Consider the following 25,742-nt stretch of genomic DNA (forward strand, 5'->3'; position numbering starts at 1 on the left):
ATAATTAGAACAATGTGAACATTAAATTAACTTGACTTCCATCATCAAAGAGTATTAGAATATAAAATTTTATAAACTACTAATGCATTGTGAGTAGTAATGCAATATGGGTTAAAATAATTTATAGTTTGAAATTATGACATTTCCAATCAAAAATAATTAAATTTATGATTTTTAAATCTTAACTCCTGTTATATTTGCCATTTTACGAAATTTATTTTGATATTTTTTACTTTCAACTGTAATTAGTAACTGCTGAAAGTTACTGCTGTGGGTTCGATTCCTACCCTCAATGAAATATTTAATATTTCCATTTCCTCGCGACAAGGCAATTTGGTGTTAAATTCTGCCACTCAACGTAAATGCTTTGAGAATGGAATTGTCTTAATGTGAACGGAGTGTCTTTGTACTAGGTCCTCTCTGCCCACACTGCTTTGTGATACAGCGTAATGCAAAAAAATTATCAGATATGTACTAATTACATATATATTATTTCCTTAAATAACTGTATAAAGTGGGTAGACAGAGAGAACTTATGTACTAAAGACACCCTCACATTCTTTCTAATTTTTGAGACTGCATGCCAAGTGATGGAACTCAATACCATGCCTTGTCTTATCACCAAAACAAGGAAATGAAAATGACTGACTGCCCTGAGTGGAAAACAAAATCACAACTGTCATGTTCACAATGCTGTGCCACGATAGCCTTGATAAATCCTGTAATGAACACTATCTCAATTGATTTAAACTGTTGAATTGAATTAATATCATATATGATATACATAAATGTGTCTGGTGGGTTTTGCCAATTATCAGTATCTCTCAGGTTACTCATATCAATAAAAAAATAAAAATAATCTATGTAATGGTAATTATCTGTGATATAAAACATAACGAAATATTTAATGTTATAAAACATTTTGATTTCAAAATAAAAAATTGATGTCTTGTATAAATAATTTAATATAAGTACACAGTTTGAAAATTTATTAAAAATATAATCTTGCGATATGCAAATATGTTTTAGCACCAATATAGAATACTATTGCTATAGTAAGTTTATTTAATAACATTAGATTCTAATGTTATGACAAATATTAATTACATCATCATAAAAGAACAGGTTTTTCCCATTGCAGGAAATCCCTGGGAATTGTATACAGGTATAAGTACTATTTATTATGATCAAAATATAATAAAAACATTTTATAAATATTTAAATAGCAAGGTTTAAGTACAATAAACTTTACTAAAAATAACTTAAGAAATTTCAAAATTAACAAACTTTATCTTACTGTTTAAAACTTAATTCAGTCCCCTAAGTCACTATCTTTGTCACCTATTGCATAAAGAATATGGAAAGCTACTCCCAATAATGCAGTTCCTAGTAAGTCTCCCAAGGCAGTTAAGTATGGAATAGCGGAATTGTCAGGGTCTAATCCTAATTTCCACATCCACACAACCAAATAATGACTAATAGTTAAAAGAAGAAATACTTGTAATAATGCAGCAGCCATGTAAATTAAAATAAAGATAGGTGTCAAAGATGTGTGACCAGCTTTTAGATAACCTATTGTATAAACAAATATAAGTTGGCCAGGTATGACCATCAATAATAATAATTTTGTAGTATTGCTTATAACAGCCCCCTGTTGTTTGCCAGTGTGCAACATTGTTGATAATCTTGATGCATGAACAGCTACCATATTACCTCCAATGCCATTTATTACTAATTGAAAAACAGCAATACCTTTATAATTTGATACAGTATAGTCTAATATAAGTCCACCAGCACTACTTATCACCATGGCCGAAACTACAGGCACCCACCCTTCATCCAATGCTTGTCTAGTAAAGTTATTTTTCCAAGCCACATATCCACATACTGGCACGAGTATCGCCCCAACAATTATAATTATAGATGGAAGAAGTAGGTGTGTGCCAAGTGATTTATACAACAATGATGCTATCCAAGACAATAGTGCCAAAGTTGTCAAATCTCCAAGACTAGCAGCTATAGGTGTTGCTACGTTATCAGGATTTATATTTATTTTTTTAGAAACCACAATCACACCAATCATTATTAAACCAAGAACAAAACTTGCAAATGAAGCTGTAAGTACACTAGAGGCACAAAGTAACATGGCATGATGAATGTCAAAATCTCCTTTTGGTATCCAACCCATTGCAACTGCTGCCATAGCAGCTAAAAATCCAACAAGAATAGCTTGGCATTGTATGAGACAAAGATTACCAACAACTAATGAGTATAAACTTGTGGCGAGATGTCCTAAGTGGGCATGAGTAGAGAGCCGTGACGCTAATGTCATTTCAAGATTTCCTTTTAAGCCTAAAAGAGCTGGTACTAAAATATAAACTTCAGATACTTGTTCAAAAACTTGCCAATGTTGCACAATATCTAAAAGTAAACTGGCAGCCACCATTCCAAATCCAGCAAGTAAAAATGAAGCGAACATTTGCACTGCGTCAATCCAGGAATTTTCTTTTTCATTTTTGATATCTGGTGGTTTTTCCTCGTTCGTTATAAGCCGATACACGTCTGAAGTCATTTCAGTCTCAGTAACACACTCAGTATTTTTCACCATTTCTGAATTATTACGCTTAGTCCGATTCATCACAAATTAATTTTTCAATTATTAATACATTACAAAAACCTCAACCCAATTAACGATATCGAAGTTTTAGCATAAAATGTTGTTTTTATAGTTAGATTATTAAGGTTGTAGATATTTTTAAATATATTTTGTATATGATAAAAAAAATTAAGTACACAGCTGTCTTAACTCTGGTACTTTACTGTAAAAATAGATTTATTTGTGCATCTTCGTTTCGTTGTCGATTGTTGACACTTGCAATTTGCAATATTAATGTCAATGTCATACATATGTTAATCGAAACTCCAAGGTATATACATATTATATACTTTGTTTATGGCTTTGTCAATAGTTGAATTTCAAGTCATGGTACGCTTACAAGCTTTCCGAACCTCTGCAATCGTTCGCATGCTTCCTTCATAAACGCTCGAATACCATATATAGGAGTAGCTTAGAGAACCACATTGTCCCCTGTTTTGTACTTTATCTACACAAGTGACCGACAATCAATGGAGCAACCCTAGCGTTATACACCGATAATAAAGCCCTGGTAACAACTTCGGTGAAACTCGTCCACGTCGCTTACAAATTCCAACAGACACTGAATCTAATTTTTAATGTCTCCACTGAGGCAAGCCGTAACGTTTTGATCGCTGAAACGAAGCCCTCTTCCCTTGATCCTTGAGAATTAGCAGGTGAAATGGAAGACCGAAGTCATGTACCTGGGAATCGTGATCAAAAAGAAACTCACGATGAATGAGTGAATTTACTTATTTTTTTGTACGCGATCAAATGGGTCAAGCTGATACCGGGGTATACCAGCCCATAGACGAGAGCAGTACTCCATATGAGGCTGAACCTGGACCCTATACAATTCCTAGTCTTATACAATACGCGTACAATCCGTCTACGCAAGTGGACGCTTGGCAAGTCTTGGCAAGCGTGTAAGCGTGTTATCAAATGAAAAATGTTATGATACTAAAAATGACTTCGTATATTAAAAATATTTTTTACTTATTTTTATTTCTATCAAATTATAAGCTCATTAATTATTTATAAAACAAATAAACAATTATTTTTTTTTAATATGAATCTTAATTATAATCAAATATTAAAAAAGCGTATCCGATTTATTGAGGACACGGCACTCTGGAATCTTGATAGAAACTAGAAAGTTTGACGTATAGTAGGTATACGTGCGTATACGTTTGGAGATTGTCGGTAGCTAGCCCAAATGTTAATTTAATCGAATAATTACCGAATTATTTTAAATACATATCGCGTGAGTTTGCTCTGCTTGCTGAATTTAATTTATATTTACTAAAGTGGCGCCTATAAGAATTGAAAATTATTATGATGTCAGTTCATAAATTTTAAATAAGGGTCCGGGAGCCCATTTCTTTTATTTGTGAATAAAATGCGACTAATATTGATATTCTATGCATTATAAAAGTACAATGAAAATATCTATTCAAATATATAATTTAAGTGGGTAGCATTTAATAAATTTCTTTTATACCTTTGTTGTTACAGGTCTACTTAAAGTAGGCAATCGTGTGTTAAATTGACATGTGGCATTAGAAAAACTATACTTGGCGTTTTATTATTTACTTAAAATGTTAAGAAGCAAAATAAGGATCCACACATGCCGCATAATCCTACTGACATCTCTTGTGTGGTTGATGGTTGATGTGGCTTTATTGGCTTTTTATTCTGAATGTTTTGGAGATGGTTGCAATAAAAATAAGAATGAGAATAATGAATATGTTGTACAAGTAAGTTCAAGAATAATTATACCTTATGCTTCCTCTTCAATTTTATTATGTGTAACAATTTTAAATCATTTATAATTTCTGCTTACTGCATCATTATCTCTTTTATTACTTATTGTTTACGTTTTACCTAGAATAATATGGAGTTTAGAGGCAAAAAAGCGGCAATAGCTGCTGCACTACAAAAGGATATAAATGATGAAGATACTAATATAGAAGAGAATGAATTACATCATGATTTAGGGGATGATGGACTCTTTTTGCCCCCATACCCTAAGTCTAGGTTAAAAAGATGGTTAACTGTGCCACCTGTTAAGCCAGATGGAGACTCTCCTGGCGAAATGGGTAAGTTGTTTGTCTCAAATTTAAATAAGCATTTAGCATTTATTTTAATTAATATATATGGTAATAATGCTTATACTAATTTCATTTAATATATTTATATGATAATTAATGTTTTGTACATAATTGATATCTTAAAATGATTTGAAAATGCACTTGACATTATTATTTTAAAGACAAATATTTGATTTCATACTCAACATGCACCTTATCTGTTGACTGGTTATATAATTTAAATATAAAATGAACAGCCTACAGTGTTAACTCAGTGAGTCATTGTGACAAGGCTTTTGCTTTCATTTCTCAGGTTCTTAAACTAGTAAATTTGAAATTATATTACAAACAAGCAAGTGCAGGCTAAAGCTAAGTCTATTGATTATTTATTAAATATATATTTTTTTATAAATATTTATTCCAATGATGTAATTGTATCTAAGTATTTGAATACAACATTATATATTTATACAAAATGGATGCAATTGTTTACTTTATGAAAAATTATGAGAAGCTATTGTGGACATTATTATTATTAAGATTAAACATACAATCTCGTAATTCAGTTGGTTATGGTGAAAAAAGTGCTAAGACACTAGGTTCCTAATGCCTATCCTGCTATTTATAGGAAAAGATTTATTTGTAAAAGATATTTTTTTTACTGTACAAAAGATTCTACAACAATATAAAATTTCAGGTAAAGCGGTAAACATTCCAATAGAACAAGAGAAGCTTATGTTGGACAAGTTCCAAGAGAATCAGTTCAATTTGTTGGCAAGCGACATGATCTCACTTAATAGGTCCCTCACGGATGTTAGATTTGAAAAGTAAGTTATTTAAAATTTTTGTCTGTTTTTGTGTGTGTTTGTTCATGCTTATTTTAGAAACGGTTTAATCAATTTAAAGTAGTTTTTACTGTTGTATTTTGTAAGTCTTATTTGAATTGATTCATAAATTAAAATATTATGTCAAACTCAAATGTTGTGTTTTATATTAGAAAATGTTATTAAATAACGAAAGTAATTCAGATGAGAAAATTATTAATTGTGTAGTACAAGCGGGCGAAGCCGCGAATGAATCGCTAATTTATCGTATCATTTGTTTAGACACATAAACGGCTGTGATAATAGTTTCATACATTAATAGTTAATTGGCTTTTAACTCATATATTTTATTGCATTTTTAATAAGTTGTTGTTTATTAACAATAATATTTTTATATGCTACTAAGTAGTAACACCTTATAATGTAATATTCCTATTCAGTTTTTAAATAAGCAATTACACCTGTGTAACCAATTGTATATAAAAACTTTACGTTGGTAATAAAAACATATTTTATTTAAAACAAATCATGGGCGCGTTTGTAAATCCATTTAAATTACACGCCATATGTAGAATATTTCCATGCGCATTATTTATTTACTCGCTTTATTTGTAATGGTGTGAAGTATATTTAGATTATTTTATTTTATAATGTTGAAATTAGTTGGAACTATCAAATAGCAATAATTAACCGCGAATTTTATGTTTTATATGCGTTCAATTGGATGATTTCATGTGAGAAGTTTCATGAGTTAATAATACTTAAATTTATATGTTACTTTCGTTACTTTTATCTTCTCGCATCTTCATTATTTAATGGGAAAAGCAGATAACGCCTACTGCTAAGAAATCTGATTTTCTAATTTTCGTTTATCTTTCGAGATATTACCGTATTTTGTCTTACCAGACTAGGAAATAAAAAAAATACTTAAACACTGTCGTAATTATTTACGAAATACATTGCTATACACAGCTAATAATAAAATAGCATCGCTTGCAGTGGAGAACATGCGTTAAATTATATAGAAATGCATTTGCGAGCCGTTTAGGTCAAGTCGTCTTATGTCGAGTAGGTACAACTTATCTACGATGACCATAAGAATTTTACTTAGAATATCTTTCTTTTTCTCTTAAATTAAAAGTAATTAGGTTACTTTTAATTTATTTAAAATTAAAGTTTTAATTACAGAAAGTTTTTTTATTTATATAAGTACTAAATTGTTAGTCCAATATAAGTTTTTTAGTGGTGAAACTTAAAACCAGCAAGTTTTTAAACGTAACTCTAAATCTTCTTAAAATTATATCAGTACGTATGTACCTACTCGAAAATGTACCTAAGTTTAAAAATGCTTAAAATTATATATTGCCGAAAATTACTGAAAACTTTAAATTATTTGTTTTTTAGCTCCTCTATATTACGTACACAGCAGGGTAGTTAGAGGGAACTTGGGAACCTAGTGCTAAGACACGTTTCCATTAGGACATTTCCGTTCCTTACTTTTTAAGTATTCGTTTAGTTAATATTCCAAAATATATAATTCCAAAAATATACATAAATATTTCCCCACATTAGATGTAAAGAGAAACACTACCCAGAGCTGCTACCAACGACCAGCGTAGTCATAGTGTTCCACAATGAAGCGTGGACAACGTTGATCCGAACAATATGGAGTACTATAAACCGCTCGCCTCGACCGCTGTTGAAGGAGATCATTCTTGTGGACGACGCTAGTGAAAAAGGTATTGTGGTTTTGTTGTTTTGTTTCAGGTAATTTTGTAAAATAATATATATTTTTTTATTTTCGCTATATAAATTTATTAAAATGATTGTATTTTTTAAGAATTGGAAACATAATCAATATAATTTCTTAAAAAGATAAAATGTAAAAAGACTTTTTTCGCAATATTTTGGCTTTCTGTAGTTTTGTGGCTTTATTTTTTATATTTTTTACATTGTGATAACATATTTCCAAATATATGGAAAAGGTACGAATAAATTAATTATTTTCCAGATGTTCTTCTCAAATAAAAAAAAAATCATTATGAGTAATATAAATTATTTATTTTCGTTTTCTTTTAAGAGACGATTAGATTATAACAAATATTAATTATTATTAACGAGTTAACAGTATGACATTAATTTAACACTATCTTATTCAAGCGTTTATTATTATTAACACTCTAAATTATAACTGAAAAAAAATATTTATTTACATATTTGCAATGTTTTATTAATCTTCAGTATGTGAAAAAAATATTCTAACATAAAACACGGCACACTCTTAAGCGCAAATTGAGGTTAGACGTCTTTTAAAATGTATGTAGAATAGAAGTATCTTGACCTTTGCGAATTTCTGGGTCAGTGACTGCAATACGTTGGGGTTTGAATATAAAACATATATATATATATATATTGTACTTGTTCTTGTATTATGTTTATATGCTTTTTAGATATATTACTTATACTTATGATTTCATTTTTTTATTAAGTGTAATTTTATAATGTCGTTATTATTGAAATTGAGGGTAGTCGCGGCGCAGACGTGTGATTGTAAACGCGACAGGATGTGGGTTCGATTCCCATTCGAGGAAATATTTAATATTGTCATTTGTGCACTTTGATGTCAAGGTGAGTTCCGCCACTCAACACGCGATGTTTTCTGCATTTGATGAAAAGAAGAGAGCGGAGTATCTTAACACTTAACATTAGACACCCTCGATCGACCCTTCTACGTACGGAATACAAATAAAGAAAAAAATATAATTATAATAATTCGCATGATCGAAAACATGTTGATTTTTTCAATTGAATAAATATTACGCAAAACACCGTGAACTTATTTGGTTAACATTATAACATATGAATGATTAAATTAAACTTTGTATCGAATAATCGATTGATTTTACTATATTTTTTCGGTGGTATATTATTTAAATATAATTTTGCGTTATTTTTCGATATAGAACACCTAGGCAAAAAGCTAGAGGAGTATATAAAGTCACTTCCGGTCCCGACCCGCCTCTTCCGTACGGAGAATCGTTCGGGACTCATTCGCGCCAGACTCCTGGGCGCTAAACATGTGAAAGGCGACGTTATCACGTTTTTGGACGCACACTGTGAATGTACTGGTAAGATTTACTTTGTTTATCTTGATAACTGTTATTGTGCTGTTTTTTTTAAATACTTTTTTTGCTTTTTATTTACATTTTAGTTAGTTGAAACGCTAAAAATACATATGTAGAAGGTCTAGGGATTTGTTTTTTTATTAAATAGCGACACATTCGCTTTAGATAAAGATAGCTTATTGATAAGACAATCAGCTCTTTATTTTTCGTGGACCCAAGCTATATTATTATAGAAATTGTTTTAAATAGAAAACATTGCCACGATTGGGAAGAGAACTAGCAATCATAGCGTTCAATTGTTATATAACTTGGCTTGAAATCGCTGTTAAAATTTATTGCTGTTAGGTTTGATTTCAGAAAATTATAGAATAATAAAACTTAGGCTACAGTTAGGTCGTAGGAACTAGATATTATGTTATAGAGGGGCGTGACGCTTATCGGCCGTGAATTTCCTGTTCGTTTTCCATTTTTTTGTATATCTTATATTACCTTCAATGTTATTATATTCAAGTTCATTATATTATATTGATAAGAGAATAGTTAGATATCTTTGTAGATCTATTTTAAGTATCTATCTATTTTAGTTTTAGTCTTAATAATTTTGTAAGTTAGAGAAAGACTTTTGTTTCTACGATATTTAGTAGTGAAGGCACCATTCACTTTTCATCTAAACTAGGATATAGGTATAATATTTTACATCAGGATATCTGCCATTGTTTATATGTATGTTTATGCAATATGTACTTGGTTTCCTATTTCAAAACATAGCTGGTTAAAGGGTCTCTAGATTTTTTATAATAAGTAGTTATAGCAATTATAGCTACATAAAACATAAATATAGGTTTTTAGGTATATTTTGCCATATTAATATTTCAAGCAAATGCAAGCAATGAACTATTATAAAATATTTCATTTGCTGGAGTAGGAATCGAACCCACAACTTATCGCGGTTACAGTCGTTTGTGCTCCTGTGAGTACAAACTTGTAATAATTATTTTCTGTGATATACTTTTGTACACTTTACTGATATTTTCTTTTATATCATTTATTTAATTTATTTTAATACTATTCGAATGATATTAACATTAATTTGTATTTACCAGAGGGATGGCTGGAACCGTTACTAGCGAGGATAGTAGAAGACAGGAGCACAGTGGTGTGTCCGATCATCGACGTCATATCGGACACCACCTTCGAATACATACAAGCTTCTGACATGACGTGGGGTGGATTCAATTGGAAATTGAATTTTAGATGGTAAGTGCATTGATATTATATTTTTTTAGCAGGTTTATATGACGTTAATATAATTTAATAATGTATAACGTTTTGTTTTTTATATAGTTAGGCATTTAGAAAATAATATGTTCGTGCAAATGTTGTTTTTTTTATTTTTCGGGGCAAAGTTAGTAAAATTTTGGGCGTGGGCACGGTTTCGGCCCCCCTACTTTCTACGCCCTATAATTTATTCAACAATCTCTAAACTATTGTGCAATAATATTAAACGTGTGTTCATCACTTCGTATTGTAATTCAAAGTAGATTTGAACCCATTAATGATTATTAATTATTGTAGTTGGTAAGATCCCAATGGTACCACAATGGCGGCAATCTCATTGTATTAAGTTTTTAATTACTATTCGTGGGTGAATGGTTTTATGCTGTAGATATAATGACAGGGAAATGTGTTTTTTTACGTAATAATATTTACATACATGCTATTAGTTTTGAATTCGTGTTTAAAACATTATACATGCCAATTTTTTAGGACTATTGAATAGAATTGTTTATTATATTGTTATTGCATTGCCTATACGAGTATACATATAATAAAATTGTAACTGATCGATGTCTGTACATGGAAGATGCATGAGAATTTTTATTAGCGGAGGCATTTATCAAAGTTACAAAACGCAAAAGAATTATTTTTTTTTAATTTTGTCTGCTTGTGGGCTTGTCTGTGCTTTTGGGTACACTAATCTCGGAAACGTCTAACCTTACCACTATTGTATTTTGGCAAACTTCCCTTAACATTTAGTCTTAGTTTTATTGAAATCAGCTCATTACAAAAAATATTAAATGTTTCATTTCTTCAAATGGGAATCGAACACATAACCTCTTGCGTTTAGAGTAGTGAGTAAGCGTGTGACTGATGCCTCTACAAACTTAATGTTAATGAGCTGTTGCCATAGTGGCGTAACTTTGGAAGCATGTTACTGCATACCTTTATCTATGCGATATGTGTATTTGTATTTACCATTTTAAAATTACATGTGTATTTGAAACATTTACGTTTATATTTCTATTTCTTCGCTTTGGTGTACGCCCCGCCCCTGGTTCTGCCCCTCAACACGCAATGCCTCCAGAATTCGGCAGAAAGTGGGGAACGGAGTGTCTTAACACTAAGTTCCCTCTGCCTACACTGCTATGTGCGGGATTCAGCGTGAAGTTAAAAAAAAGAATATTTAAATACAATAAAAAATTTCATATTCTATAAGAGAGACTTGTTTATATATTACTATAATATTTTATTTAGTTATGGTATATCCACTAAGGTTGAATGATTCTGGCTAAGATTGTTCTGCTTGCATAAATCCCTCCACCATTGTTCTCTCATCTTGTTATGTAGTCCAAGTACAGCTAGCGTCAAGGGAATAATACTTTTTAATTACCATAAAATAAATCAACTTCACGCTGTATCCCGCACACAGCAGGATAGGCTGAGGGAACATAGTGTTAAACACTCCGCTCCTCATTTTATTAATCATCATACCTCTTTAAAAAATATATATTCCTATAGTTTCGATAGTACCTGTAGGAGCTTATTTAAATTTCGCCGTAATATTTTATATAATGTTTCTAGCATTGTAAGCTCTATTGATTTATGTTTAAAATATTTAAAAAAAGCGTTTAGGTCAATTATGATTTATTTTACAGCAAATTTATACGAACGATTATTTTCACATACATTTTTTTTCCGATTTTTGTAAGGAATAGTAAAAATTATTAAAAACGAAAAGCTGTATGGCTTTACAGTGCCTAATTCAAGTGAAGTGGGCACGAGATTGTTTTGTTTGCCGTCTATTGTTCTCGGCATACATGCAGGTCAAGTTGAACTGTTTAGAAATGAAATCTAATACGAATATGTATAAAATACACACATATGTACAAAAAACATACATATGTACAAAAAACATACATATGTACAAAAAACATACATATCCGCCACTTAACACGCAATGTCTTCAAAATACGGCGGAAAGTGGGGAACGGAGTGTTTTAATACTAGGTTCCCTCTGCTTATCCTGCTGTGTGCGGGATACAGCGTGATTTGATTTGATTTTCACATACATAGTATACCTATATACATTAAAAAAAATAAAAACACATATTTAATTTAAATGATTTGTTTCGTATCAAAAATAATAATAATTATTTTATAATCTCTTATTATAAATGTTTATGTCACTTTTAAATATATATTTCAAAATAGATACTTAAACGGTAAGGACGGTAGTTAAAACGGTGAACTTCCTCGCTTTGAGAACCGTTTGAAGCAATAATACCTTTTGCGTCTGACTCTTGGTCCAGTTAACCGGTAGACACTACATATATTTAATCAGGATTTAACCTATCTAACACTTAACTAAAATTACTGTCAATACTTCTATATAGATAGATATATCAATTAACTGTTAGATATAATACTTTAAAATCTTATGGTTACTTTCATTTCTTTTTTTGATCTATAACATTAATGGGAGATGACGTAACTACGCTAATATTAGATTTTATTTATTATCTGTCCTCTCCCACAATTACTAACTCATACTATACATTTGAAAATTTTATCTGTTTTCATATTAAATTGAATAAAATAAACGCATAAATATTTAATTATACTATACTCATTGAGGAATTGAATTGAATAACAAAAGAGAATGTGAAGAAATCGAGAGTGTGATTATAATTTATAATACTTTTTTTTATAAGATAATTGTACACATGCTTTATAATATTCATCATCATCATCAGCAGCCATCTTTTGTCGACTGCTGGACATAGGCCTTCTCCAATTCTCGCCACCACACTCGATCCTCAGCTCTTCGGACCCATCCGCTTCCCGCCAACCTCTATCTATTTCGTCGGTCCATCGACATCGTCGGTATAATATTATTAGGTACTTTTTACAAAATGAATTGTCAAAATAACATCCATAGTATCGATTTACACATCTTTTCTGATAACAATTATTGACGCATTAATTGTTATCTTTTAATTTTTAAAAGCAAAACACCGATTTTCTCAGAAAATTTATCGGATTAAAGGTAAATACAGAGTTGTTTGAAGTGATTTTTCGATAATACATTTATCGTCGTGAACGATCGCTCTTGGTTTTGTTTTCACATATCTATTACAACAGTGTTTTAGATAAGTAAATTAAGATTACATTACAGATAATTAAATTTAAAAAAATCAAAGTCGATACGTATTTTATCTGTTATGTAGGTATTTAAATATTTACCTACTTACAAATATGTAAATGATATAGTTCATTGATATGGTAATGACGAGTATTATATCTAAATTTTATTATGTTTGTCTGTTTTATAATTCTACTCTTAATGTCCATAATTGTTAACGTAGACTATAAACATAGACAATTCCTTTCCTTTCCTTTCTAAATATAATGGTGGGTGAATAAATACATTTTTAATATTATATACATATATGATATGTTGAAGAAAGAACATGTCGAAGAAGTTATGAGAAGGTTTACGGGAGAACCGAATAATTAAATAAATAAAATTATAAACATAAATAATAGTAGTAATATACTATACGTATATATTATATTTATAATTTTATTTCAAAATTTTAAAAGCAAGACGAATTTTCTTTTTATTTTCTCTATATGGGTACTTATATTTTGACATGTCCATTTATACGTAGAGACCGTAGATATGCAGGCTGCCTAGTTCTTTATTACAACCTATATTAAACTTCGCATAGAGACTCATTATATCCTAATTATTAATAATTATTTTAATAATTAAAATACAATTAGCTCCAGCAACATTACAGATATTTATAATTTCATTACAGTGATAAGACAACAAATTAAAACAAATCTTATATACTTATACCTACGTAAATATTATTATTTTTAGAATGTTTATTCTAACTTTGTAGTGACGTTTATTTTTAATTACCTACGCATTTATCATTATAGATTCTATTGTTGAACTGTAACGGATGCAAAAGCAGATTATTTTACAAGTATCTAATATTTCTAGACTTATACGTATGTATACGGAGACTATGCGTGTTGTAAACAATTGTTGTTTTTGTTTGCTATGATTATAAAAAAAATAGCTTCACGCGTTTTCCCGCAGGAAACCGAGTTAAGAGCTTAACGCTTCTTTCCCCAATTTCTGTCAGATTTTCGAGATATAATTCGTTTAATGGCCAAACTGAGCGTGGCTCTTGAAAAAAATACAAAAAATGAATGATTCTCTATTGGGGATTCAACCAAAAACCTGAAGGTAGTGGGTTCTATTCTAAACTCTATCGTCAACAGCCAGTCAGACGCTGTTGCACTGGCCACGACTGCCTTTATCATTATTATTTGAGTAAATTTGTACAACCGCTAGATAAGACATCGCCATTATGTCTACATGTACATTTTTACGGGTGACGTATTATTTTATTATAAAACAGTAATAATAATTTATATATATTAATTAATTTATTATCGCGATTCTACACTAAGATATCTATTTAGTTAGAAAACCTCGCTATCACATTGAATCAATAGATAGGTACTGTAATGTTAAAATGATGTCATTGAAATTGCTATTAACTTAAAATACTAAGAGTCACAACATAATAATTGCTTTTTAATTGTTTTTTAATAATGTAAACCTATTTACATTTTTATTTTATATTTAGTTTAGTTTTTTTAAATTATTATATTAAAACAAATTTTCATGAGAAATGTAGGAACGAGGCAAAGCGCGACGTTTAGCTCCGCCACTTAACATGGAATACCGCCAGAATTTGACGAAAAGTAGAGAATGGAAGTGTCGTAATGAGAACGAAGTATCTCAATACTATGTTCCCAGGTTCTCAGGTTCCCAGGTCCTATGCCTAACCTGCTATGTGCAGGATATAAATGTTTATAAAGCAGTTAAAAGAGTGTACACTTTTTTGTTATTGGATGGATTGTAATTTTTAAAGAACTATACCACTGGACTGTTTAAAGCAAAAAATATTTATTTTAGTTTTATGGATGAATTATGTTAAATATATTAAAGCATATGAAAGATCTCTAGGTATTAGTAGATTATTTAAGATTACGTCAAAAGGGAAAAAAATATTTATACAAATAGAAATCGGAGTGTATGTGACTAGATTTTTAAAACTTTTTCCTGTTATTTAGTGTTTGTGTGATTTTTGTTATTTCTTACTCTCTGTTGTACTTATATTGTCAGTTACGTTTACTAAGATATTAATATGTACAATTTTTAAAAAAAAATTAGGTACACATTCAAACTAAAACAATAATTCTTATGTTAAAAGAGTGATGGACTAAAAGTCTTATGATTTTATATCAATTCGAAATAATTTATGTATTACCTACAATATTATTCAATAATGATATCCTGAAGGTTAAAATAAATAACTAATTTTCGTAGTTGATTCATAACATCAAACCTTTTAGAAAGATAACTACAAAATCTACTAATAGCATCTCGGCCAGTGATATGAAAACATGTTCATATTTGTAGATACAAGAGCTTGATAAGTATTTTAGTTATATATAAATTAGATATTAGAAAAATATTATAATCTAACTTATACGAAATCAAGCTATCATAGTATCTATGTTGACAGTACAACATTATATGTAATTGGAATATAATGACAAAAGATAAATTCTGTAATAGGTTTAAATTAAAAATGCCTACTATTTGCCGTAATAATTTACCTCTCACTTTATTAAACCAGATAGCAGAAAAAAATCAAATTTATATTTGACATGATTATTTTACAACAACTAGGCCAGGTACCATATTACTAAGCATATCTTCTAAATTACAGATTTATATCAACTAAGCGATCTGAAGTTCAATTTTAAACTGCTATTTCTTTGCCAGGTACCGGGTACCTGAACGCGAAATGTCCCGTCGTGGCGGAGACCGCACGGCTCCTTTGCGCACACCAACAATGGCCGGCGGGCTGTTCGCTATCGACAAGGATTACTTCTACAAGATCGGTTCCTACGACCAGGGGATGGACATATGGGGTGGAGAAAATTTGGAGATGAGCTTCCGGGTATCGTATACTTATTATATGGATATAGGAATAATATTTTATTTATTTATTTATATTGTTTTGTTTTTGTGAAAATGTAATTCGTTTTTCATGTGCATTTTTGTAGCAAATCCACTTGGTAGCAGACTTTTCATCCATATTGTAAAAGTAAGATGGTTTAAGAATGTATAGATTTATTTTTAGCATTGAAATATATTTTTGATATTTATAGCAAGCCTTAGTGTGCTTAATAAAAGCTCATTTTATTACTTTTAAAATTAACAGTAATAAACTTAGCATAGACAAAGGTTGCTCGAAGCAGATATATCAAAATGATTTAGAATATGAATTGGGGTTCAATAATAAACCCTTGGGGGTGCAAAGGTATGGCAGTGCGGCGGTCGGTTGGAGATAGTCCCGTGCTCGCACGTGGGGCACGTGTTCCGCGACAAGTCCCCGTACTCGTTCCCCGGCGGCGTGCAGAACGTGGTGCTGCACAACGCGGCGCGCGTCGCCGAGGTGTGGATGGACGAGTGGGGAGAGTTCTATTACGCCATGAATCCAGGTTCGACACCCTGTTGCGGGATAGTAATGTTTTGCATTGGTTTCGCGGTTTTGTTTTTGTTGGTTGAGGTTGATAAGTCTTTTTTTTATAGATAAGTCTGTGTACACGTGTCTATGATAAAATTTTGTATTTTTTTTCTAAGTTTGCTGCTACAGTAAAAATTGTAAAAACAACGCTAACAAGTCAAGCCTATTTAAAAGATTGCATTAGTATGAATGAATTGAATCTCATGTGGAATTTAACAGTAGTGATGTGCCTAGGCTATTTTTTAGATCTACGGATACGGATCTGAAAATGTTATCTGAAAGTTTCCTTGTCACGTGTTTCATTGATGTCATTCACAATTTTTATTAGCTAGCAACTGTGTACACAAATAATTAATGCGGACCTAATAAAATGATAACGTTTCTAATTAAACCTCCCGTTTTAGGTGACTGTCTTGGAAATAGCGTTTATCTTATAAAGAATTATCGTGTTTTTATTTTTACTATAATATTTAAATTCGAACCAATTGCAAAATGTTAGTACTCGCGAAGTTTTAATAAAGTATTGTTGTGGCTTGGGATAACCTTTAACCTCATCTTGTGAGCGTGTCATTAACATGAGTCGGCTTTCTAACAGACATTAACCATTGCGGCTGCATATGCCTTTTTTTTAATGTCTTTCTGTCGAGGCCAGTCCGGCCTCTGACTCTGAAAGCCTCAGAGGTCGGGCTAAAATCGTAACGCTTACGCATGCCACTACTAAATTATATTTATTTATCTGTGTTTTCTGTTGTTTCTGTGTTTTTTTTTTAAATTTTAGAATATTGCCTTCGTTTTAGTTGTGCTTATTTTTTTTCTTTTCCTTTTATTTTGCCTAATAATTTTCAGTTCACTTAGCTTCTTCTCAATGCAGAAGCAATGAAGTTTGGTCGATTATTGATTTGATTATTATATGGTGTGTTTATTGCCCACAGCAATTCTTTTTTAATTACAGCCATGGCAGATATATTAATGTACTTTATAACAGTTATATTTTCGGTATTCGGCGGTAAATGGGGAACAGAGTGTCTCGACACTAGGTTCCCTCTGCCTACCCTGCTCTGTGTGTGATACAGTGTGATTATAACAGTTATATCGTCAATATTTTCAAATATCACAAAACAGGCCTATTAAGTTAAACGACTATTGTGCTGATTGTTAATTACAGTTTCTTGTTCTATACAAATATGTTTATTCAAGAATAATGGGTTTCATTTTATTTGTAATTACAACTTTGTCATGGAAATTAACCATCGAACTCAAAAACAATTGTGCAAATTTCACGTCATCTCTTACGTATCTCGGGATATTTGAGAATTAAAAATAAATTAATATTTATTATATTTATTTTGTTCATTAAATAATATACATTATATATTCCGTATTTACAGTATAGGTTATATATAGGTTTTGTTATATAAAAATATATCTGCCATGACTTTTATATCATGGCTTAATAGAATAATGGGATTTTTGTGGATTGTTGTCGATATTGTTGTATTTATGTTTATTCCCACACGTATGTTGGTACACGTCCATCTATATAAGTTTAAATAAATAATTAAATATCTAATATTATTTTCGATACTGCCATTTATAACTATGACCCTATATTTCTCTATTATTCTTATATTTTAATTATTTATATTTGTATTAGATTTAGGTATTATTTACACAACTGTAGTAGTAAATGGCTGTGTCGATCTTTTAAACTGTTATTACTTATTTTGTTTTTATTCATTGTTATTATCATTATAATTATAATATTAACATTTTATTTCAAGACGTTTTGGGGATTTCCTGTTACTGATATATCTTAATTTTTATACTGATATCTATTTATTATATTTTATGTTATTTATAATTTGTGTAAAATCTTATTTATGTGTAACATTTGCTTAACTAATATTATATTTTGAAGTATTATTAATGAATTATAACATAGGCGTAATAAACAGCTATCAGTAGTGAATGTTCCACAAATAACTCGGGTAACAGTAATTGCAACGGCAATATGGCTTAAAGATAAATGCGGATATTTATTTATATCAGATATTTAAAAAGTTTATTGTATGCTATAAAATTGTATGGAAGTAAATGACGTTTCTGGTTTTCTTGGTTGAGAAAACTAGTTGATCGGTTCAGTAAGTTCATAGTTTGTTCATAGATATATAATTTATGAAAACGGCAACTTAAGATCGATCTCAGACTTGAGAGCGATGTATTAATACGGGCCTTGGTAAGGCTAACAAATAGAGTTTTTATTGGCAATCATTATTTTTAAAATTTGACATTCTTCATATATTCTGTTAAATAGTTATAAATACTATAACTAAAACGAAAAGAAATAGAAACAGAAAGAAATAGAATTTGTGTAAAGACAATTTTCATTACACAAATTCATTTATAGTTCTTGAAATAATATTTTTTTAAATTGGTTATTTTTCCTATCGTTCGTGCGTAAAATTGTATCACGTGTATGTTAAATTTATGTATTTTATGAATTGAATAATATGAAAGAAATATTCTTATAAAAATAATCGCTTTATAAGTGTAGAAAAAGTAGTGACTATTCCATATAAAATTAAAGTATGCCCAATTTTGTCCTCGAAGCGAATACCTTTTGTAGAAAGTGATACAAAAAATATTTTTCTTTCACATCTTAATATATTTATATAATGACTCATTTCAACCATACATCCGTTATACTATTATAACCATACTGTGAGGGTAATTAGGTTCCCTCTGCCTACCCTATTATATCCGTAAACAAAAAGCCGAATTGCCGTTGCAATAATATAACGGCGGGGGCAGGTATGGATGTGCGGGGGCACTCTCGAGATATCGCCGTGTTCCCACGTGGGGCACGTGTTCCGCAAGACCACGCCGTACTCGTTCCCGGGCGGGACCGGCCGCGTGGTCAACCACAACAACGCCCGCCTCGCGGAGGTGTGGCTGGACGACTGGAAACATTTCTACTACAATATTAACCCAGGTGTTTGATGTTGCGTGATTGAGCGTGTTATGTTAGTTAGAGGGCTGTTACAAGTTTTTATTTTAATTGAATTTGTTTTTCTTTTTTGAGAGATCCTTCTTATATAAAATTGTAAGTAAGAGATGAATTCTCTATTTTATTAGACATTAACCAAAATTAATCGTCAACCGTCAATGGCGCGCGGGTCGTTTGAAGCGGAAACAGTCGCGAGTAATCTTATGAAAAAAAAACCTGCAGAATAAAAAGAAAAGTTTGACATCTGAATAGCAAATATAAAATCGTCTATAGATTATAAATGAAATACTTTTTATGAAATAACTCATTAAAACAACTATCTTATATTAATTATGTAATTTTAACAGTAAAATATATCGCGAATGATCGATTTTAGGATTAAATATATTGCTTTTCTAATTTTACTTTATGATTGAAAAATCAGTTTATGGTTTACATACCTAGTTTACTGTATTATAGCACATAAAAATATATTTACTTTTTAATACAGCCCTCCAATTGACATTATGCGTTTTAACACTAATGAAAACCATTGTTTTTGTCGCGCTTTTACTCGTTAATAATAATTAATTAATATATCTTTTTTTTAATAATTCTCCTAAGATGGAAAGTAGTGAAGGTAGAGAGAAAAACAGTGGCTTATTTATATAAAATTATATATTCGCACGTATGTTTTATATTATTTTTATATTAACTAAATAACAAAGGTGTTCTAACATTTTTTTTAACGTGACGTGTTTTATTCATGCTATTGGGCTGAACAGCTTCTTATAAATGCCGCCGCAATAACTACTAGTATCATAATATCATTTATATTAACACTTTCATATTATTAATTATTTATTGGGCAAAATCCATTTTTTTTCTTTATTGTGGTAATAAAAGTATTTTTTGACAAATTTTAATTAAACGTTCGTAAATGTAGAATATGAAAGTTTACGAATATTTTTTGCCTAGAACTACTTTTATTTTCTTAAACATTAATTTAATATAATATTTTGAATTTATTTTAAACAATTTAATAATTTTAACGTGAACAGGAGCATTAAATGTGCCCGTCGGTGACGTCAGCGAGCGCAGAGCTCTGCGGGAACGACTAAAGTGCAAAAGCTTCAGATGGTATCTAGAGAACATATATCCTGAGAGCCAGATGCCCCTGGATTATTATTATCTTGGAGAAGTAAGTTTATTCTAACGTTATTTTGTTGATATTTATACGTACAATTTTGATCAATTTTAGCTTCACGCTGTAACCCGCACATTGCTGGGTAGGCAGAGGGAACCTGGGAACCTAGACCACAACCGCTTTTATGATTATAGCTTTATTGTATGTAACATATAAAATCCCAACGTAAATACAATTAGTACAGTATGTATATAGGATTAGTAATGAATCTGTTAATTATTATATTTAAAATATGATTATATTTTTTATAACTTTCAGATTCGTAACGCGGAAACGTCCAACTGTCTCGACACGCTCGGCGGGAAGGCGGGACAGCCGCTCGGCATGGGATATTGCCATGGGATGGGTGGAAATCAGGTTATTACACATTTTCTAAAATGTCGCAATTTATTATTTATATAATAGCCTTATAATAGAATTAAAATAATCCTTGCTTTTGTCTATTTTAGAGATTGTTTGTTATGGCGCTAACACACATATATTGTGGATAAACTAGAAAAAAATATTATTATGAGCTAAAGTATTTGATCCCCCGGAGGATTTTATACCTCGTATAAAAATATTTGTTTCCTCCAGGTGTTCGCGTACACAAAGCGTAAACAAATAATGTCGGACGACAACTGCCTGGACGCGGCGCACCCGCGCGGACCCATCAAGCTGATACGCTGTCACGGCATGCGCGGCAACCAGGAGTGGACCTACGACACCAAGGTACATTTGCACTTGCTTATTCTACTAGAGACCGGATAACATGCTTAATTAAGGTACCAAATGTTTTGTTTTATGTTATCGACAAGGTATTTTTCAAGCAGTGCATTTAAGTCGGACCTGGGAAGCCAAAATAGATCTTCTGTATTGGAATTCCAATTTTATTCAATTCATACATGTCATATTGTTTACCTTGCTTTGAACTAGTTATAGAAGTTTAAAAAAAAGATGAGTTCTTCTAATTTGATATATTTCGGAATTTAATAAATATACTTTTAATTAGTATTGTAGTGTTGTGCTACACAGAACATAATTTATTTTGCACATTAAACGATAATTCTATCGTTTATATTCATCGAAACCGATGACCATTTTATTGAATAAAATGGTCATCGGTTTCAAACTATAAAAAAAACCTTTTAATTTTGTGTATTCTTATATGTTTAAAGTGCAATAAAGAATATTTCTTATATAGTTTCTATGTATTGTAGACGCGCACAATAAAACACACGAACACGGGCATGTGCCTCGACAAGCCGGAGGCGGCGGACGTGTGGAAGCCGCTGCTGCGCGCCTGCGACCGCTCGCGCGGGCAGCAGTGGCTCATGCAGGTCGACTTCAAGTGGCAGGCGCGCCGCCAGCGCAGCTAGCAAGGCGTTTAACGCTGCGGAGAAGTAAGCGAGTCATTAAGTTTCACTTTTATAAAGAAAATAAATTATTATAATTTTTAACAAAAAAGACCAATTTTGCCATAATCGTAACCTAACCAAACTGTCATTAAACTATTGAAATGTATCTTTTCCAATAAAAAAAGAATAATTGAAATCAGTTAGTGTGATATTGAGTTATTCGTCCATTTGTACGTAAACAATTATATCCTTACTTAAGAGCTTCATCATATTATACAAAGATAAAATACTATAAATTATTAAGGAACTTATATTTTTACTTCAAATTTTAAATAAAAAAATAATACTCATAACTTATTTTTTGTTACAGGTTCGACAACGATAGACCATAAACGTCTTCCTCTGTCGTTAGATAAAATGTTTTACTTCTTATTCCTATATCTGATATTTTATATCATTATTCTAATTAGACTATCGACACGGTCCTGTGAATCGTTGACAATACATCTTATCTTATATATAATTTAGTCACTCGTTGCTCAAACTCGAACTTGTGTCGTGTATTTTGTTTGGTCTTTCGGAGTTTACTTAGCGTAGGTTTTTGAATGTATAATTAATGTATTAGGGTAAACCTAGTATATCTAATACCTTAAAAACTTATTACTATGATTTAGTCGCATTCCTGCAAAAATAGTGAAATATATAATAAATTTCTATTCTAAAGTAACTCCTTATAAGTGTTGCCAATATGTCAATTCTAATTTTGCTTAAAAAATAACAACCATCTAGTTTTAGAATTATAACCGAATTTAAATGATGCACAGTAAATGATTTATGATTTTTTTCTTAAGTGGAGCAAACACTATAAGTGGGCAATACTGAGGTTTACCCTATGTCCTGTGTTTTGGGGAGATTTGACAGATACTCGCCAGTTTTAAAATATATTGGGACTATTATATCGTATAACCTCTTTCTTAAAGAATTGAACTGAGATTATAATATTTTTTACTATCTTTTAGTATTTATAAGGCCTACTAGTGGGATATACATATTGTTGTGAGTACATGGTAATGTAAAATTTTAAATTTATAGAAATATATATTTAATGTCTAATTTGATATGTAACTTAAAAGAAATGATCTTTAATTGATAAAAGTTAATATTTATTTATGTTTGTGCAATTCGCAATATATATTTCCCTGAAAATTATTTTCCTTATTACTCAGAAAAAAAATTGCTACTATGTAAATTGTTTATAATTTTAAAATTGCTTAAACTTGCATATATTTAGCACATTTATAATCTGTCAAATCTCACCATATGACATATTATAGGGCTGTATTAAGATTTTAACAAATTACTGGTTTCATAAACCCTCTTGTGAGATTATTTTGTAATGTATGTGTAAACTTTGCTCCAATCAAGTATCTAGATATTTTCTTACCTACATATTTATATTTATGACGAAAATGATTATTTCTGTTACTTTCTATGAAAATATTGAATGATTCAATCTTTTAGAACTGTCGGTTGTAAATTGATAGCAATACTCCCCTCCATGACCGTTCGCTTGTTGAGATTATTTATATGAATGCTCACTTATATACGAAGCCGCGCAAATTATGTAGCTTTAGCGTAGATCTGTATATATTATATGATTTTCATAAATAAAATCAATAACTGTGTTATAAAATAATGTACATATGTAATGTCAATCCACAGACAATATATAGTTCTGTATTTTCTTTTTCCGCAATAGGAAATTAAAAGCGGCTACTTAAACTTTTGCTACTTTGGCCACATTATTAAATATTCAAATAGATAAATTATACTTTCGTACATAATTTTTTAAAACAGTTTTTTTTTTCAATCAATAAACAGTCTAAGCAAAATGTTAATAGCTCAAATTTAGTAATTTGTGGCGGTGCTAGTTTTTATTTCTTTATACAACTGAAATTCTTCTACTGCCTTTTTCACACACACTTTATAGATTCTTATATTAATATTGTTAAATAGGTTTAGTTGCATATTACTAGTTACATATTATATGTCTATTACACATCCGAGCTCTATATTATCTCCCATATTGCTATATAATTGTTATCGCCAACTTAATAAATAATGTTGCCAGTTTTAAAATTTAATATAATTCTGTATTAAGAATTTATGCTGCTTGCGGCTCAGACACTGTTGTTTGTTTGCGAGTGGGGAGTTGAGTAATAATTTAAGAATTATTGTTAAAACTGTGACAAAATATTTATAATAATTCAATATTTTCTCATATAAAACTCACGATATGTTAACTATGTATGTTCCTTCCCTTTGATATGGTAAACACGCAGTTTTAACGATAATTTCCATTTCGTCTGTTGCCTTAAATTTATGAATGTCTCAAAATATAAGCTCGTGTCATTTTTAATATTACAGATAAGAACCAAGTAATTGATAATATATTTTAGTGCATATCGTCTGTAGAATAGTAGTAGTTTGATGGATATAATTTTAATTGAAATTCACTTGAAGCTTTTATATTGAGGACATATTTGAATTTTATTAAATACTTCAAGCCCTCACAACGAAAATATATAGATGTACGTTATTTTATATGGATATATTGTATAAAGCGTTATTGTAACCCTGAGGTGTATAGGACAGACTTCAACTTCGTTGTATATTATTATAACTATTTTTATATTTTGAGCTTTATACACACTATGCTGAAATTAATAACTTGTTTATTGTTTATATCAGTACACCTCTATGTATTTATTGTTCTCATAACCTCAGTGATACAGGATGCTTTATTTTTAAAACATTTTATTTTATTGTATACATTAGTAGTATTTCAAACAAGAGGCCTTTGTCCGTTCAGCGACGAATTATTTATTTTTAAATTATAACAAATTAGTGATTTTATTTTATATCGGAATTGGCATATTTTTTTTTATTTATTTTAATGATATTTAATATTTCTACCATATCAATAGATATTTTTAGATGATAAAATGAATATAATTTAATTAATGACTATTTTAGACTAATTGGCATGTTATGTTTCATCACAAAAACTATACAAATATTGTGTTACTAATGTTAATTGTAAAACAGTTGAATGTGTAAGAGCCGGTTTATCCATTTTCTTTCGTAATTGTAAATAGTTTATATAAACTTTCGTCCAGTCGGTGTTCTCATCGAAAAAGCATTTATTTGTTAAGAACAGAATCTCGTATATATTATTTTATACAATTTTGAAAATGAGTAGGTGCCAAATTCAATTTGTTTAATTTTGTATTATATGTGACACATTCATCATTCCAATAGACAGATATATTGAAAAATACTTATAAATTGAAAATAAATATAATGACTGATATCTTGTTTTTAATTTAATTCTATCCTGTGATAATATTTATTTATTTTGTTTATTAGATTTTGGTGTGCGAGTGGCTATTACATTTTTAATGAGTAATATTACAAGGATAGTATAGAACTTCTTTAAAACAAAGCTGTTTCTTTAAATACTCTGAATTCACAAAGGGCTAAATAATAGTTTTACTATAAATTTACTTTTACTAGTAAAAATAAAATAAATAGATAAAGATATATTTTATAAAGGTAAATATTTTTTGCC

General features: G+C 30.2%; 2 protein-coding genes across 6 annotated transcripts; one reads left to right on the plus strand and one right to left on the minus strand.

Moving 5' to 3' along the window:
• Positions 1-947: 947 nt before the first annotated feature.
• LOC146539080 (solute carrier family 41 member 1-like) lies at positions 948-2,888 on the minus strand. Its single transcript, XM_085186034.1, has one exon. The coding sequence runs from the start codon at positions 2,636-2,638 to the stop codon at positions 1,313-1,315; it is 1,326 nt and encodes a 441-aa protein (XP_085042160.1). The 5' UTR covers positions 2,639-2,888; the 3' UTR covers positions 948-1,312.
• Positions 2,889-3,778: 890 nt separating this feature from the next.
• On the plus strand, positions 3,779-25,484 carry Pgant5 (polypeptide N-acetylgalactosaminyltransferase 5). Of its 5 annotated transcripts, none has more exons than XM_085186037.1 (14): positions 3,779-3,899; positions 4,151-4,392; positions 4,524-4,734; positions 5,423-5,552; positions 7,122-7,288; positions 8,513-8,677; positions 9,778-9,931; positions 15,834-16,011; positions 16,375-16,555; positions 20,629-20,768; positions 21,033-21,131; positions 21,351-21,485; positions 21,974-22,156; positions 22,482-25,484. In XM_085186037.1, the coding sequence occupies exons 2-13, from the start codon at positions 4,234-4,236 to the stop codon at positions 22,130-22,132; spliced, it is 1,878 nt and encodes a 625-aa protein (XP_085042163.1). In that variant the 5' UTR covers positions 3,779-3,899; positions 4,151-4,233; the 3' UTR covers positions 22,133-22,156; positions 22,482-25,484. The 5 variants fall into 5 exon arrangements, with proteins under 5 accessions (XP_085042163.1, XP_085042167.1, XP_085042168.1 ...); XM_085186041.1 differs by lacking the exon at positions 16,375-16,555 and adding an exon at positions 19,393-19,573; XM_085186038.1 differs by lacking the exon at positions 3,779-3,899 and adding an exon at positions 3,933-4,069.
• Positions 25,485-25,742: the final 258 nt, after the last annotated feature.

This window comes from Heliconius melpomene, chromosome 5 (assembly GCF_056956725.1).
Source record: "Heliconius melpomene rosina isolate 202511_hmr_F chromosome 5, ASM5695672v1, whole genome shotgun sequence".
In the NCBI taxonomy this organism is placed as follows: domain Eukaryota; kingdom Metazoa; phylum Arthropoda; class Insecta; order Lepidoptera; family Nymphalidae; genus Heliconius; species Heliconius melpomene.